Source organism: Anopheles maculipalpis, chromosome 3RL, assembly GCF_943734695.1.
Source record: "Anopheles maculipalpis chromosome 3RL, idAnoMacuDA_375_x, whole genome shotgun sequence".
NCBI lineage: Eukaryota > Metazoa > Arthropoda > Insecta > Diptera > Culicidae > Anopheles > Anopheles maculipalpis.
This window is the reverse complement of record NC_064872.1, coordinates 23718752-23735904: the sequence shown is the minus strand read 5'-3', so window position 1 is coordinate 23735904 and position 17153 is coordinate 23718752. Positions and strand designations below refer to the sequence as shown.

The 17153-nt window shown below is 44.7% G+C and overlaps 2 protein-coding genes across 2 annotated transcripts in view; one reads left to right on the top strand and one right to left on the bottom strand.

Annotated features, from left to right (window-relative positions):
• The window catches only part of LOC126564321 (daxx-like protein), an 87728-nt gene that overhangs the window by 61282 nt on the left and 9293 nt on the right, over positions 1 to 17153 (bottom strand). The gene's annotated exons all lie outside the window — the stretch shown is intronic.
• LOC126565027 (ankyrin repeat domain-containing protein 29) overlaps positions 2887 to 17153 on the top strand; it is a 230678-nt gene continuing 216411 nt past the window's right edge. The window contains exon 1 of the mRNA XM_050222167.1: positions 2887 to 2922. Coding sequence (XP_050078124.1) covers positions 2911 to 2922 — 12 coding nt within the window. The 5' untranslated portion in view covers positions 2887 to 2910. The remainder of the gene's footprint in view (positions 2923 to 17153) is intronic.

Sequence of the window (17153 nt, the reverse complement as noted above, 5' to 3'; positions counted from 1 at the left end):
GCACACACAGGACGTAAACTTTCACCATTTGCTGTAATAACATCGCTTTTTGGTGTAGTGGCAGGGCAGGCGCCCAGACTTGTCAGACATATTATACGCTACGCCATGCGAATGATGTGTTCCGATGGGCCGGGCGTGTGGCGTCAGGTGCACGTGCTTGGAGTTTGGCGTTTACGTTGCGAATTACCGTAATACAAAATTCTGACCTATTTCATGGTTGCTTTTAGAAGCGGGGACCGGGAGAAGAGTGGTGGAAAGTTTTCCATACCCACCGACTGGTTGCAGTTTAAGAGCTTGTGGGAGTAGGTTCTTAAGTGTTTGCTGGAAAGGACAGAGATGGGCAATCAGTGCCGCAAGTGGATATGTAACTTATCTTCGCAAAGTGTTACAATTACAAGCAGAAGGAAGCATTACAAATGAAGTTTGCGTAGTCGTACCGTGCAGAACCTGATTAAATCTCTTTCTAAATCAAATTAACAAAAGTTAACCTGACTAACTGTTATTATTAGATTTGGAAGTTATTCCGTCGAAGGGAAGATTGGCGGAAGCTGGTTTGATTTCAGACAAAAAATAACATTTGTGTGCACATGGGTGATCAGAAGGCTGTTCGCAATTATTCGATAGTCATCTTCACAGCAAAATATCATTATATGCCGATCGCACAATGTGTCTGTTATGGACATAAGGTTTAAATTTTCTATGTTTAAATTAATATATCTTTTCGGTTTGATAATTTTTACGTACGTATTAATTGATGAATTTCTGTTTCCAATCAGATTTTTTCTTCTGTACGTCCATTTACGGGTAAATGAAGTGAAGTAAGTCTGAAATGGCTGGTGAAGAACTGCTTCAATTTCCACCTGTAAGACCTCCTATAAAAAGATTTTTTTGGGAATTCTATTAACACTTGGTTTAAGAGGCGCGTCATTTCTGACATTGAAATAAAATAAGTAATCGTCATTTTGATTCCGACACCCATATAAATTGAATAAATTGAAATCGTGTGTCATATCTGCCTTCTGATGCTGGTGAAAGCTATTATCGAAATCTTCGAAAATCAAAGCTTATATCAAAGACTAAATGTTGTATCGCAAAGGAAAAGTTTCCTAAAATTTTGGTATTTCAATTCTGACTTCTTCTGGGCTTAACGTTCTCCGAGGTTATGCTGGCCATCTAATGGTTTAGTAGGCTTGCTGATACCCACACTCAGACTTAGGATTCAGATTCAGACTTATTTGGAATCAAATGGGGTTTTAAGTAAACGCTTAAAGATAGTTATTTTAGAAACATCCGTAAAGGTAGTGTTACAAAAGTTTATCTCTATACTATAAAAAAATTCCAACCAATGACTTCATCTGGATGTTCAAATCTGCATTTAAAACGTCAAATGAGGTTATAATTTCTTTTACTGGTATAAATTACTGAAGTACATAAATGCTACTATTGTTTCATAACATCCGTCCTATTTGACTTGAATCTCTGGATCACTGTGCACCGGCTCTGGAAGGGATCGGAAGAAAAAAATCGACTACGAGGAAAATTTGGCTGTATTTATAGCCCATAATGCTTTTCCATGTCATGCATGTAAAAGTTTCCTGCCAGCGCCGGTACTGTCTGCCGGTGATAGCGATACACACTAGCATGGGCCATGAGATGGGTTGGCGTTGGCACAACAACTCGCACCAAACCTTAGCTCGACGACTGCTTTCCCACCCGTACGTGGGATGGCACACGTCAGTGAAACAGATATACGATATGATGCGATAGGAGATGGGCGCATGGTGAAGGTGGGCAAAAGTTTATATAATTGTAGTTTAGCCAAAGTTTTGCAATATTCCTATCCCCGTTTGCGTGATGTAACGTAGCACCGTACCGTGCCGGCCGGCACTGGATAGATTGCACACACAGCGTCTCGAAAATCACCAACCTAGAACGAGTATGTGGGTGCTCTACTGCTGCTACGTGCCATCTACCAATGTATCTGATGTTGATTTTATTTTCTTGTTCTGCTCTTGTTCTCTTTGTAGGGATACACCACCATATAGACGGAATGCGGAGTGCAAATCGAGCAGCGAAGTGAATTGCGTACAAAAAAGAAGGCCTGGTAGCCTGGTTTGATATTAAGTGAGGCAAAGCTGGGCTGTCATTTGATCTGTTATTTGCGTGAAATCGACCAGAAGATGTGTAATCGGCAAGTGCAATCGTAATCGAGTTTGAATAGGGAAAACGGGGGAAATAAATAGATCACTTGTTCACGGGTACAAAAAGTACAGAGCGAGTACTACCAGGGCGTCGGAGATCCCTTGGGTAGCTGCCATAATTACCGTTGCGATAGTTAAAGCTTAAGCTTCTGTGTCGTTTTTAAATTGCTGTTTCCGGTGGGGCAGTATCTTGCTCGCGTGTACGTTTCCTTATGCAACAAAAAGTAGCGTGATCTTAAGAAATATAAAAAGCAAGCTCCTGTTCAACCGCTTTATACCCTTTTAATGGGGCCTTTTTAATGTCCTACAGTGGGGGGAAAAAAGTGTGTGTTTTTGTGTTTAATTAAATATTATCTTCGCGAGTGCTAACGAGAAACGAGTCCGGTACTAGAAGCGTGTCGCGTTCGCAAGAAGAATCGTTTTCATTGAAGTTTTCCCGCGAAAGAAAGTGATCGTGTTTGTGTGTGCGCAACGGAAATCAACGATAGTCAAGACATCTTCACCGCTCGGTGGAGTCAACGTGTAGCGTCTCGGTGTCCCGGTGGAGCGACCAACTGAAGCTTCAATCATCATCCGCTTGTCAGGTTTGGTGGACGCGTTCTCTTTCCGGTTCGTTGAAAATTGAATCGGCAGCGACACACAAGAAGAAAAAAAAACCCCAGCTTCTCCGTCCGGGAGATCGGGCGCAAATCGGATCAGCGAAATTGGAATGTCATTGAAGGTAAGCCCCGGGTATATACTAGTTTGACTTTGACCCGAGAGCGCCAACGTTTATTTTCAGCACCGTAGTAAATGCAAGGTCCTTCGGGAGCGTTTGCCACCCCCCAGTCCATCCTACGGCTCTTTTCTGCGTTATTAATTACACTATCGATTTATATAAATCCCCTTGCCCCCGTTGGTAGGAGAAATGGCCGCTGGGGATTATTTCTGTATTTGCTCTCGCCTGGCTGGTACTTCTTTTTACTGATTGGCTATTTCAGACAGCGCTTCTGGTTCGGCTCAAGGGTAGAAGAGAGCCGTGTAGGACAACAGGATAAGGAAACGGTGGGCGGAGGTAGCTTATTAACCGAACACAAGATACCGGAAGAAAAGTTTGTGTCCTTTTGTGGCAGTTGCGGCGCTCACTCGGCGACGAGATGTCCGGCGGCAGAAAATTAACTCATCTGAAAGATTTATTACCGAACCAATACTCCCAGGATTTGTATGTTTTTGTTGATGTATCGTTTTGGGATGATGGTACGGAACGGATCCGACTGGACGTGATGTAAATATTTAATAGTGCGCATTCTATTCGTTTTAGTTCCTTTCCCGGTGTGTGCGAGCAGCGTGTCTGCCCAATTAAAGGAACGAGCAAGAAAGTAATGCCACACCAGATGTCTATGCACGCGCTGTGTACGCTTCTACCTTCGTTCTAGTTTGAAGTTAGCGAAAATGGGACAACACGTGGAGAGTCCTGGAGGTCCCGCTACTAATTGTTCCCGCTTGCGAATGCAAATAACACTGCACTGCGTGCTTTGTACCGGCCGTCGTGGTATTATCGTGAACCGGTGGGACAAAAGCGTAAAGCACAGGCACAGGCTCGAGAGTCTTGGCCCCGTTTTAGAACCCGGGCGGTGCAGTCAAGTCGAACAAATATTGATCTGCTGATAGTATCGGGTGCGTTTGTCTCTCGTTGTTGCATCGACGCTGTGCAAAACGCTTAGAACCTACTGCTCTACTCGATTGTCTGGTTCTGGTTGGCCGTCTGCTCCACATCATCATCATCATTATCGCTCTACGATCGTTTGGTTTTGGTGTGTACGTACGTGTACCGTACGGTGAATGGTGCGGGAAGAATTTCTGAAGCAAAACTGTTTGCTCTGACTGCCGGACGCGCGCTTCCACATGGCAGGGCTGGGCCGGGGGGCATTCAGAATCACCTGAATGCAGTAATAGTCTCCGAAGCTCTTGCATGTGCTGGAACCGGTGCTGTGAAGCAAGCGGAAAAGCCGAGGCCCTATTTCAGTTTCCATTCCATTGCACATTCTCGTCTGCGCCACATTCTCGCCACACTACTTGCCGCTGCAAGTCTGCCCGGCTGTGCAACGATGCTGCTGCTGCTGCTGCTTGCCCGTGGACGTGCGTCAAGAAAAGGGAAGTTTATTGCTGGTTTATGGTGCGTTTGTTCACGATTAGCTTTACCGGGGATACAAACGCAAGCGGTTCCGAGTTTTTTTTTCTCTTCTCGCTGTCCTCGTACTCGACCAAGCCATTCGTCGTGTTTCGTTGCGTGTGTCATACGTACCGTACCGGGTTTTACGTACGTGCATCCGGACACGAAGAAAAAGTGGTTTGATCCCTGCGACACCCGTTTGCGAAACCGTTTAACGGCTGACGATGCGACGAGATAATCCGTTATGATCAGCTGGTCAGCTGATGGTGCTCGTCGGTACGCGAGCAGGAGGGGATATTTTAGATTGAACGCTTTAGGCGGATACGTTCTACGGTACGGATGAGTGTGACCCACTTTTTTTTTGCGCTCCCTATCTGGATCTGGTCTACCTGCGAATCCACGCCGGTTCGCGTCGTTTAGCCGTGGTCGTGGATAAACACATCGATTCTACCGATCCTGATGGCCGTCGTTCGGTGGACTCATCTATTGATATTTGGACAAGAATTTATTAACACTTGTAGCAGCAGTAGCGAGCCATCAGCAACACCGGGATGGTAGTAGGGGTATTGGATTTTTGGCGATAGAATGACAGGTTTTTTTATCGTCTAGTCCGTCCCTAGATATAGACAATGTGTGTGCGTGCGGACCGATTCATCGCTTATCGTTTGACGGAAGCAAACGATGAGAGCTTCCGGAAAACGATGTGTCCCGGTCGAGAAGAGGACGACGAGGACAAGGATCTCGACTACGAGGGCCTTGTGCAAATATTAGCCGGAACTCATTTGTGGACGCGAGTTGCTTTGCCTGCTTGTTAGGAATTAGATGGTGTGTTAATTTGATTTTTTTCTGCTATTTTTACTCAAATTTTTCAATTTTTTTTAGTCTACTTTGACACACTATGTGTTCAAGCGAAGTGCGATAAAATTCCAATATCTGCCGTATGTATCGGCACTGTTACATTGGAGCACGAGGTAGAGCTTGTAGGGTTTACCGAGTTAACAAAATAACCGTCTATTTAAATTAAACAATTTAATCGATTATTTTTAAAACAAACACGTTATTGATCTACTATTTATGGTCTACTCTCCTTTGATGTTTAGTTGTATATTTTTGGGTTTTTTATCACTTCATATTTATGTAATTTAGAGGCAATTCTATGCAAAGATTATTCTACAATTAATTCATAATAAATGTTCAAAGTTAACTTCCGAGCTTAACGACCTTGATAGGTCATGCAGACTTTCTAATAGCTTACGAGACTTACTGATATCACATATGTAAGTGGGATAGTCAGTCCTAGCTACGGGGGAACGATCCGGCTGGGTTTTGAACCCCGGTCTTGGCGTGTGGAGACGAACAGTTATTTTTGCAGACATCTGGTGAACCCTGCTTTGGTCTCGCCGATGGTATGCTGTCATGGCAAAACATTTTCCGCTCAAGAGTCTTCTAACTCCAAAGTCTGATACATAGGATGATGATGATAAACTGAGACGCCCAACAGACAAGGAAGGTCCAGTCAATTAGGTTCAAGTTACGCAGCAATGTCCCTTCAGCACTCCAAAGCCTGTTGGACACGCTTGATAAAGTCCAGTAGCTGAACGGAGATCTGTTGGTTCTGGGCTGTCTGTCGAGTATTGGGTGTGTGAGCCGCTGTTGCTATTTCTGCCTGCTGACCGGCTCTGTGCTAATATTGATAGCGTGGTTGTGGATGGCGGCTTGCTTGCTCCTATCGATTCATGCCTTGGCTTTTTTTGTCATTTTAGCCCAAACTTGTCATCCGCAGAGTCTTCACACACACACATCACTGGTTGTTTCTCGCAGGAGGGATTATGTTGCGATTTTTATGATGTTCTCGGGCAGTCAGGGACCGTGTCGCTGAAGAATCTGAGTTGTCGGGACATACCTACGTCCGAGATGTTGATGGGTTAGGAAGAGGAGATGGATGGATTGATGACTTGACGGTTGGCTTCTTTTTCGTGCATGGATTATCTTTCGCTGTGGGGAAAAAATCGCGTTTATTGCCCGTTGCGTTTCGATACAGCCAATGAACACAGACATCTACACAGCTCGAGTTTATTGAAAGGTGGGGCTGGCTGATTCAAGTTACAGTAAATGACGCCCTGCTTACCAGTGGATAATTTTTTTTGGTACTTAAGAGGATGAGCTACAAATGGTTGTACTCTTTTTCTTTCTTTCTCAATTTGTAGCTGTACTTGGAGACTGGAAATTTGTTCCTCGTGCTACTACAAGCCACACCAGACAAGCGCACATCGGGAAGTCCCGCTGGTGACAGTGTATGAATTATATATTAGCCATTCCCTTGTACGTGCACTTCACATCCGGGGCGAAAAGTGTACGACACAGAACTGTTTTACATGCTGTTGCATGACAGCAGCTACACACTAATTCGATAAATTGACAGTCGGAAAATTGTCTTTTGCGGGGAAGCACATGTAATGCAACATTAATGATCGCTTTCTTGAGAAAATCGAAAACCAATTCTCGTACGTGTATGTATGTCGTCTATTTTAATCTTTATGATAACGATCTTCGGTACCATGCTTCCAGTGGAGGTGGGAAATTTTCTTAGCCCAGCATGGGCACAGCTCTGCAATTTTGCATTTTTAATACACTTTACTTTGCGCGTGTTCAAATACCCGGGACAGATGTTTCAAATTTTGAACGGTTTCGCGCCAACGCACCTTCCCAAAGGGCAAAGCATTGCGGAGTTGGTTTTGTTGAAGGCTCATTATTGCGTTTAGAGCAGTTTGGGGTGTAAAAGTTCGCCTGCTCTAGGTCGACCCAACCAAGCATCAATTCGTGTCCAGTCAAAACACAGCGACCAAACTTCCCTTTCAAAGTTCCGAAAGTTTTGGAACGGGATCGGTCGTGTTGATGTTCGATGCAAATAAACCGCTGGGCATTAAGAATAGCGAGGGTGCGTTTTTTGGTGTATTTGCTGCTAGACACAACGAAGTGTGTTGCGGAAGTTCAAGATCTCGGGACCGTTTTTCGGTCGTTTGATTCGTCGAGTGGTGCTTTCTCGAGCAGCACGACGAGCACTTGACAGCATTTGGGGTGGACAAAAAAGAAGAGAAAAGCGTAGAGAGCAACACGATTGAGTGACCCTGCTCCACCACCAGCCTCCCAGGCTAGGTCTTCCGTTGGGCCAATGTGAAGTTAGTAAAGATTTGTAGCACGAAGGAAGACTGCGAGGACACCAACGAAAAAAAAAAGTGGACAAAAATTGGATTCTCTTGTAGTGCTTCAGGGAGCCTCGATGCTGCCCTACCGTCCACTATTCGTCCTTCTGTCAACGCAAATTGATGCGCGTCGCGTCCGTCCGGGCAAATGCGTTTTCGCCGCGCAAATCCGTTGTCTGTCTGGGATGTCTGGGAAGGTGGATGTCTAAAGGGAGAAAAATGATCAAGCATAATGAACTGTGTTTTTCAAGTGCGCTACCACCATCATCTCCAGCTCCAACGTCAGAACCAATGTCCAGAACTCTACGACCGACAACGACGAGCGCCACTCAGCGTCGTCATCGCTGGAAGTGGCCATCAGGACTAGCGAAAGCCAGCAATGGTCAGCAGTAGTTAGTGTGTGGTGTGGTCTTGTAACTTTGGTGCCCTTTTTTGTTTCTATCTGCTCGCCGTCCCTTCTCAAGTGTACAATTGTTTGGAGTGTGTGCGTCCGGCTTGTCTTTTCTGTGTTCTTATCTTAGCTCCTCTCTGTAGACTGTAGATAGAAAAACAAAAACAATCTCCTGAGGGGGCATGTTCCATTCGAATTGGCGATTTTGGGCGATTGTTGGAGCTTATGAAAAAAAAGGAAGACACACGCGAAACGGAACTGCCAGACGAATGCGAACTATTTCCGTGACGGTTCCTGGTATGCTTTCCAGGGATGTTGGGGAACGAGACCACGGAACACTATTTGCAACGCAAACAAACGATCCGATGGACACATAGCCACATACAGAGTGCGATAGAAAATGGTGGATACGCGCGTGCTGGATTTCGCGTGCAACAAAACTAGAAGCGAATGGATGAGGGGGGGTTTTCCTTGCGAAGATGGCCATTTTTGGGAGGGAAAATGGTGCTTTCGAGTTGGTGATGGTATAATTTCACGGTCCATGAAGAGAGAAGGAGGGAGGGGGGGGGGGGAGAGATCTGGAGTGTAAGTCGTGTTAGTGGTGAACGGATATGGAGTGGTTCTGCTCCGATTTCCTTTCGGTTTTGCGGAATCGATAGCGAGCCGAGTAGTGTGTGTGCGAAGGATAGAGGAAGTGGGATTCACCAAGGAAAAGATGGGAAGTGCGAAGGGCAGGGGACAAGATTTATGCTCATCGCTTTTCCTACCGCCCAATGCACCCAAGATCCGCCGAGTGGCGTGATCTGGAGCGATGTGTTGCCTCCACAATCCCCAAAGAACGCACAGTCAAGGTTTCTAGGCTACGTTGTAGAGGCTAGAGGCGTTAGAGGCGTACGAAGAGGCATACAAAAGCGGTGGTCTACGGTCGAACTATTCTGGGGGGAGGAAAGCAGCAGAGATAGAGATATCCAGGAGGTACACCCCGTCGTCGTCGTCGGGTGTCTCGCAGCCCCAAACGTAAGTTATGAGCAGATAATTCCCGTTTAATTTTAATCTGTCGGCGTTTGTGCCAAACCAAGCCACCATATAACTAAACCATCGAGACGGAGGTTTGTTTCACTTTCACTGCTGGCACAGCCTGGCTTGCTGTTATGTGTGCAGATGTACGGAATAAGAAACGATTCTTCAACGAGGCCATTTTCCAAAAAAAAAGGGGCGAAAAAGGCGAACACCAAGAGAAGACAGAATTCCAACCCTAAAGAAGCGTCGGGTGTGTGTGCGAGGCAGCAGCAGCAAACATCTTTCTTCCGAGATGCTTTTCGGATGCTTAAACACGTGGCAAGACCACGACCACGAACCCGAAAATATGGCGATGGAGAGATGGCTGGCAGACGGCGAAACACTGGCAGGAATGATAAAAGTGGAGACATGATTCGATCGTTTGAATCATAAGACATCCGCCAGTAAATCACGGTCGGTTTGACGGAAATGGCGGCATAAGTTGGTTGGAACGGGTTTCCGCTTCCTTCCACTGTTTGTGCCAACTTTGCTCCCTGCTTTTGTCCCTTCTGCGTTGCGTTAGGTCCGGGGAAGCTCTAGGAACGAGCCCGTTGGAGAGAACTTTTGCCTTGAACGTTCTCCGGATTTAGCGGGTTTTTGCTCTCGTGTACGTTGGTTTTGTTACAATTTTTTTGTGAAATAAAATAAAATCGTCCGCCCCGTTTGGCTGGCGAGAGATGCTCCGTAATTGAGGTGTGAAGGAGCGGGGGTGAGCAGGCGGGAAAAGCGTAAAAGTTAGACCCGGGAAAAGCCCATAAATTGTATGCATATGAGAATGGTCTGTCTTGGCTTTTTGGTGCCGGTGATCTTATTGCACACCCACTTGGGTACTATTTCTCTATCTTTCTCTTTGTATGTGTTTTTGCATTTAATAGACGAGTAGGTTGAGCGGACACTAAGGCACTAAGACTGTGGAGTTTGTGGAGGTTTGGAAAGTATAACAATATAAACCCAGCAAAGAGTCGGTAGAATGAAAGTAGATCCTGCTGGACATGATGCGGACACGCGACCGATATAACCACAGCGTTGGCACGTGGTTAGCGCACAAGAAAATATGCTTACGGGCGTGGGTATGGGACACACGAGAGTTCTCGCTTTTCACACCCAAGAAGCAACAGAGAGACAGAGCTAGAGTCACAAGGAACGTTTGGATACTGGGTGTAGATGGATGACCCAGATCTTTTGCGCACATCAAGTCCGGGGCTTTGCACACAAAGAAGAAAAAAAAGGGCATCATTCAGGATTTTCCTCCCCCTCCTGTGATGGAGCTTTAACTATTCGGTGCCACGAGAATGGGAGACAAATGGTAAAAGTCGGGTCCGCCTTTTGGCCGATGACGGCAAACCGATAAACACGTCGTCCTTTGTTGTGTGTGATGGCTCGGATCGGATTTCGGGACGCTTTCGAAGTGGCTGTCCCCGGACCGGAAACGGCCATAAAGTGAAAGTTAACTGATAATAATACAATAAAAGTGGAGGGCAAATAAAAATCCTTTCACTTGACCAGCGCGTGGACACCGAGAAAGCTACAAGCTTTTATGGCTTTGTTTTGGAGTGGTCAGTATGAGGCTTCGCGGCGGAGTCACTGCAGCCCCAGCAGTCCTTTTCTAGAACGGATGTCGATGTTGGGAAATGGACCATAAATTGTGCGCGCTAAATTTTGAAGAAATGAAGATGCGGAGATAGTTTTATTTATTTCCGCTTTACTGGTTCCGCGTAAGTGGACACACGCGGCTAGACGATTGCGGATCAGAAGCTTTTCCTTTCCGAACGCCCGGATGCTGTGTAATCGTGCCGGTGAGATCAAGAGAACCTAGGTGTTTGCCAGAAATGTCGCTTAATATGCTAATACGTTATACGTGCAATGGTTTTGATTGAGCGAATTTTGTTTGCCGGAGTGAAGCGGTAGTGTTGAAGATTTATCTTGCCCACGCACTATGCCACGCGTTGCCCCACACGCACATACCGGTGGTCCGGTGGCGGTTGTTGTCCGGGTGTCATAAAGTGTGTGCAAAGTTTAATTGGAAAATAATCAGTTGCCGATGATCGCACATTGGCGGCGTGTGCGTGTTGCAATTGCAATAGTTTCATTAAACAACGGACGCGTGCTTCACTATAAGTCACAATGGAAGATGTCTCCCGTGTCTGGATGACTGTTGGGTGTAATTAGGAGATGGAAAAGAAAAGAGGGGCATAAGGGCGTTTCTTCAAGAAAGTCGCACGTTTTCTCGTGCTACAGTCAATAGCCATGCTCGTGGGGGAATAAATTGATTATGATGTGTATCTTTTCAATTGCGGATATTCATCATATTTTATTGATTTGGTGATAGAGATGTCGTGGTTTTGGTGAAGTATTGCCTGTTAAAGCCATTCGACAGTAAATAGGCTTTAATTACCCGCTAACAATGGACTCGTGTTGTGTAAATTGCATTCTTTTGGGGGTAGTTTATCGGATGCATCGATTGACATAGTATTGAAGATGTTTCATACAGTCACGCAAGATGCAGTATTTTACTTAAAAACATGCATTAGTTTTACCATCAGATAGCAGCTTACCGAAATAACTTTAGAAGTTAAGTGCTTTGCTTTCAAAATGAAGATGGGGATCTGGTTAGTAACTAGCCAGAGGTCCTCTTACCGGAAGGGGGGACTCGGTGGTAGAGTCGACAACAGAGCTGATCTCTCTACAACAGGATCGGAATTCAAATTTCAAACGGATCAATCGTAGTGAGAGACAGACTATCCAACTACCTGGTACCAATAAGTCTTGGAAGCAATGCAATGTCCAGCAAGATCCTCCCGCAATGACCTTTGTAATTTGATGAGTCATTAAACGATCAGAACAACATCTAGAGGACCATCAGTAGATGATATCATGCTATTGTCTCAATATTTGTAAACCATCAGATAGGATTCTAGGTAAAGGAAAGGAAACCATAAACCAGATCTTCAGCATCATAACTCTGGAGAAGATCGTAAAGCTTTTGACGTGCTTGCCACTTCTTCTGGTCAGGTGAAGTTGAATGGAAAACACTCAAGGCTGTTTGCTTGCTCTTAGGGCCTCTGTCCAATAGGAGATGGGCGAATAATTTTGTAAAAGTCAATTCAGGTTCTAGCACACGGTGAGGACATTGACATAATTTGTTCGAGGCTCTCTTACGTCGTGAAAATCGATGTAGATGCCTGAAACCTCATCCTTCTGGGCTTAAAAGTATGTACCGAATAAAGGTGTTGTTCTTGGCTCAACGACCTGCTATTAGACTTGATCATACCATGCAGTTTGATAGTCAGTTCTCATTACTGATGACCTGTGTAGAATATCTAAAGTCCCAGTATTCTTCCTTTGAAAGATCTTTGGTCCCGTTCCTATAGCAGAAAATTCAATGAATTGTTATAACTTTATGCTCTTCAAGCAGCATTATGATCTCCTGGTTGTGCAGCGAAACAAATTCTTCAGGATCCAGCCAGCCTGTTCGCATCTTCTTCATGAATAGAGGAGACGTGCAAGGTTCAAAAATGAGATGAAGTGATGGCGATCGTGCGTTAATTGGCGGACGACGGCGTAGATTGTGAGCAGCACAAGGAGATAGAGAATTTTGGCATCAAACTAACGCCAAAAAGAGAAATTAAATAAAGATTTGCAATATATAAAACTGTGTCCGAAAAGTAAGGTGAAATTGGATGTGAAATTTCGCGAGCCAAAAGAAGCCGCTTGGTTTTATTTTTCGTTCCTCAATATGTATGTTTTTGACATTTCTGCCACGTTTCAAATCACAACATCAACCCGGCTAGGAGTGACAATTTGCTTTCGGAGCTGCGCCAAGTGTTTTTGTCCATATTGACCATGTCCAAGTTTGTGGAGCAGCGCGCATGTATCAAATTTTGTTTGCGCAATGAAAGAAACACTGCGGAAACATTGCAGATGTTACAAAAAGCCTTTGAGGAAGAATTTATGTTGAAGAAAAATGTGTACAAATAATGGTACAGTGATTTCAAGAATGGCCGTGAAAAGTTCGAAGGCGAGGACTCTTCGGGGAGACCATCCACCACGACCGACGACGCCCACGTCGTCCAAATCAAGGATTTGGTGATCAACAATCGTCAGTTGGTGGTGCCGTCATTTTGAGGGAGTTTTTCGCAACAACTGGCACCTATATTGTCCATTTAAGAAGTCAATTTTTTCCTTATGTCCTTTTTTTGGGCACAGTAGTACAAAGTATTAAAATTTTCCTAAGAATTTATACTATTTTACTGTACTGGTTACGTACGTAAACCAGAGTAAAAATGGTCTGTTCCCACATTTTGAACCATAGGACGATCACCTTCTAGGGAAAATTAATAGCATACCTTTCAGGCGCTACCAACCCAAGACACTGTGCCGTCCGTTCGTCCGTTAAGTCAATTAGCTTTGCTGTGGGAAGGGAACAACCATTCAATGCTATTGTGTCCCCCTTGTTTACAGCAACTTCTTCTGTGTGATTGGTTTTGGCTGGTACAACAAAAAAGTAAAAGATTATTAACTCGTTCATGTATGTCCATAAAGCTAATGGGGGCTAATAAAAAAACATAAACCGAAATAAAACCTTCATAATTTAACCTTGCGCGTACCGGAACTATGTGTTGTTTTAAAGAGGCGCCCTCTCGTGTAAGACAAGAACAGAAAGAAACGAATCCTATCAGTAATGTTTTCTTAATTGTGGATCTCGTCGACAGGTTGTGTACGGAAGTTGCGGTGTACCGGGTGTTTCGGCTAACGGCGCGAAAGCATGCAAAACGTGTGACGTGTGTTAGCGCGCCGGCAATGCCAAACTACGTACAAAAATACGAAGGTAAAATAGTAACGAAGTGTATCCGCTAAAAAGGAAGTATGTTTATAGCCGACGGCAAACTAACCGACCCAACATGCTAGTCGGGTTGTGTTCGCATGTCAAAGATCCATGTACCCATGAACGTAGTCTACTTTCAGGCGTTTCTGTAGCGCATTGTAGTACCGGGGGGGAAATAATCACTCACACACACAGAAAACTTCCCAATCGGCGCCGGTGGTTCAGGGGTGGTGTGGCACAAACCAACAAAACATTGAAACGTTACGCTCAAATTCACTTTCTACGGAGCGATAATTTCTTCTCTGCATCGATCTCCACCCGGGCACCAAAACCACCATCGTGCTTTGACTCTGGAGGTTGTTTTTTGCTCGCCTCCTTCAAGCTGGGGAGTGGTGGAAAATTTTCATTTCGTTGCACTTTGCAACCCCGAATGCAAAAAAAAAAGGTGTTAAGCGTTAGGGGGAAGGATGGAGGTGAACGAAATTTTCCTTTTCATGTTCGTGTTCTCGCAAGTCAGTTTCGGCGTGGGGCTTTGAGTTATCTGCCTTCTTCTTCACCAGCCCAACGGATCGTCTCTAAGGTGCAGTGCCCTTCAGAGTTCCTCACATACACCCTCCCCCACACACACACACACAGTCCGTTCCTGTGAGAGCTAGAGAAGGCAGAAGAAGAAAAGCAACGTGTGCACGATACCATGCATGCATGATTGGCTCCCCCGGGGCAATCACACACTCACAAAAAAGCAAATTGCACAAATGGCGCGCGAAAAACGAACTAGCGTGAAACCGTTCGACGGGGTTTAAAAGGCGAAACGGAACGACGAAAAGCAAAAAGAGCGAACGGGGTTTGATCATGCCGCATGTTGGGTGTGGTGCGATGCGAGATAGGGAATCCGCGATCGATTTAGGCACCACCCAGAGGGTGATTTTTGGCTTGAAGGGCCAAGAATTAATGTGGTTGTGAGAAATGGACACAGAAAGTGGCAGCATATTGTTGCAAATGTTAATAATAAATTTATTGTACACTGCTAACACATGTTTTTGCGACACGGATTGCATACATTTAGGCGCTGTGGTAGAAAAAAACCACAATTGCTCTAAAAAAAAACGCATTCTTGGCAGCTATTTCAAAGAACCATTTATTTAATTTAAACAATGTATAAACCTATCCACTCTATTATCATCTTTTTTGCCGCGACCAACAGTAAAAAAATCCTGCGATACAAATTGGCTATAATTATTTTATCGACAGCACTGTGAAAAAAAAGGTGGCCAAAGTGGCACGAATACAATATAAAGCGAGTGGAACACAAACATAGAGTATCAGGCGGAGTTTAAAATTGACTTCAAATCGTACGCCTCATTCGTTTTCTATTGCGCTCTGCTCGCCACTTGGTTGGTGGCTGTGTCTGCATCTGATTTGTCTGACCCCTTGCAACAACCATGCTCCACTTCACGGTCAGTTCTCTCGCAGGGCCAAAAGGGCGGAAAATAGCAACAAAAAAAAAAAAAAACGAAATGCAACCGAACAAGAAGAATGGAGCTCTGTGTACCCTTCTCCTCCGTCCGCAATGACGCCGAACGACAATTATCGTTCATTTATGTTGAGCGGAGCCATGCCTGTTCCCCCGCGGTGGTACGGGTGTTGGTAGCACCCAGGATGATGATGATACTGTGTGATAATTTGCTTCGAATTGAAACCGTTTAAAAGTAAAAACCAAACTATCATAAATGAATGTCTGCGTGAGTGTTCGTGTGTGCGGACGGTCAAAGAAAAGAATGCGGCTTTTTTGGGGTTGGAAAAAATGGGCTGGGGTTTTTTTTTTTCGGGGACTTGGTTCTTGTGCTGTATGCAGCCACAATGTGGAAAGTGCAAAAAAAGAAACCGAACAGGAAACATCGTGATGGGTGGCATAAGCACTTGCAATGAGGTGCATTTAGTTCGGCGGAGAAAAAAGAGGCGATGAAAAACAAAACTATGAGTTTGTAGAATTTTCTGTTGGAAAATTTGCACTTCGTTACCTCTTTTTTCCCCCAACTTTCGCGCTTACAAACTCCAATGGTAGGCAGTGGAAATGAGGCAAAAGAAAGCATTCAATTCATGCCGAATCGACCGAACCCCAAAGTTGGTGCAGTGCGGTTCGGTGGCCCATCGGCATTAGCATCATTGTCCCTAGGGTGCCCAGCGTGGTAAAGATGGTGCAGCAGAGTTTGTTCTGCTCGGTTGTTCCGCGTGTACCAAACGGAGCTGGTGGTACAATTTTTCGCTTTTCATTTCTATTTTTGCTGGCAAAATGAGAAGAAAGAAAACACACAATCACACCTCGCCAAAATGGGTTTAAAGAAGGTGCCCCAATATGAGATTGGCGAAGATGGTGAAAAAGGGAAAATGCCGAAACGATTCAGCAATTTCACTTATCTTGGCGTTTTGCGTTGAAAGAATGAGGGAAGCTTATCGTGTCTTTCGTGGGGGAAAACAAACTGCTGGATTGGGGAGGGGGGAAAAGGTGAAAGTGCAAATTTTCCACCGCGAGCCAAAACCATCCCAAGCTGTGAAGATGGTTTTCAGATTGGGAAAATTGATTCTTTTCCACCCAACTGGAAGGTGGAAAGGTTGAAGGGAGGGAAGGAAACTCAAGCGAGGAATAGCTTAGCGCTGTGTGGCTCATTGACCGACCGGGTGGGCAATCTAAGAGCATTAAAAAAAATCTTGCATCTATGCATTCGATGAAAGATGATGCCGGTCGGTTGATGATGATGTGATAATCACTGATGCTTGCGCTAACAGATTCAAATATGGTACTGGGGGTGTCCTTATTTTTTTGGGCTACTTCTTCTTCGTCTTAGCGTTGTGAGTGGGTGGGTGCAGATGATGATGCATGATGAGGTGAAAAAAGTTCATTATTTTTCAATTTCGATGAATTATTTCTGCCACTTTGTAGCTCTTTTCATGTTCGATCTACTGGTTGGTGGAGAAATTGAATTGGATGGAGAAGAAAATGTGGGCAGAATTTAACGTGAAGGTGGCTTCGAAGGCAGAGAGTATCTATGCATCTTATAAAATGGTTAGAATTTGAACCATTTCATTCATCCACCCGTAATTGAAATATGACATGGTCAATATATCAGCTCGTTTTGACGATATTAATTTAGCTTTAATTAATGCTACGTCTTGCTTTTTCTGTTCTTGCCATTTAAAATGTGTCCGTGTCAATAAAATGGGAAAAAACATGGCGTAATACAATTTTGAATTTGTTTTTACACAACGCAAAATATTTGCCATATAAAACAAAAGGCCTCAACTTATGCAATCCGCTTGACAA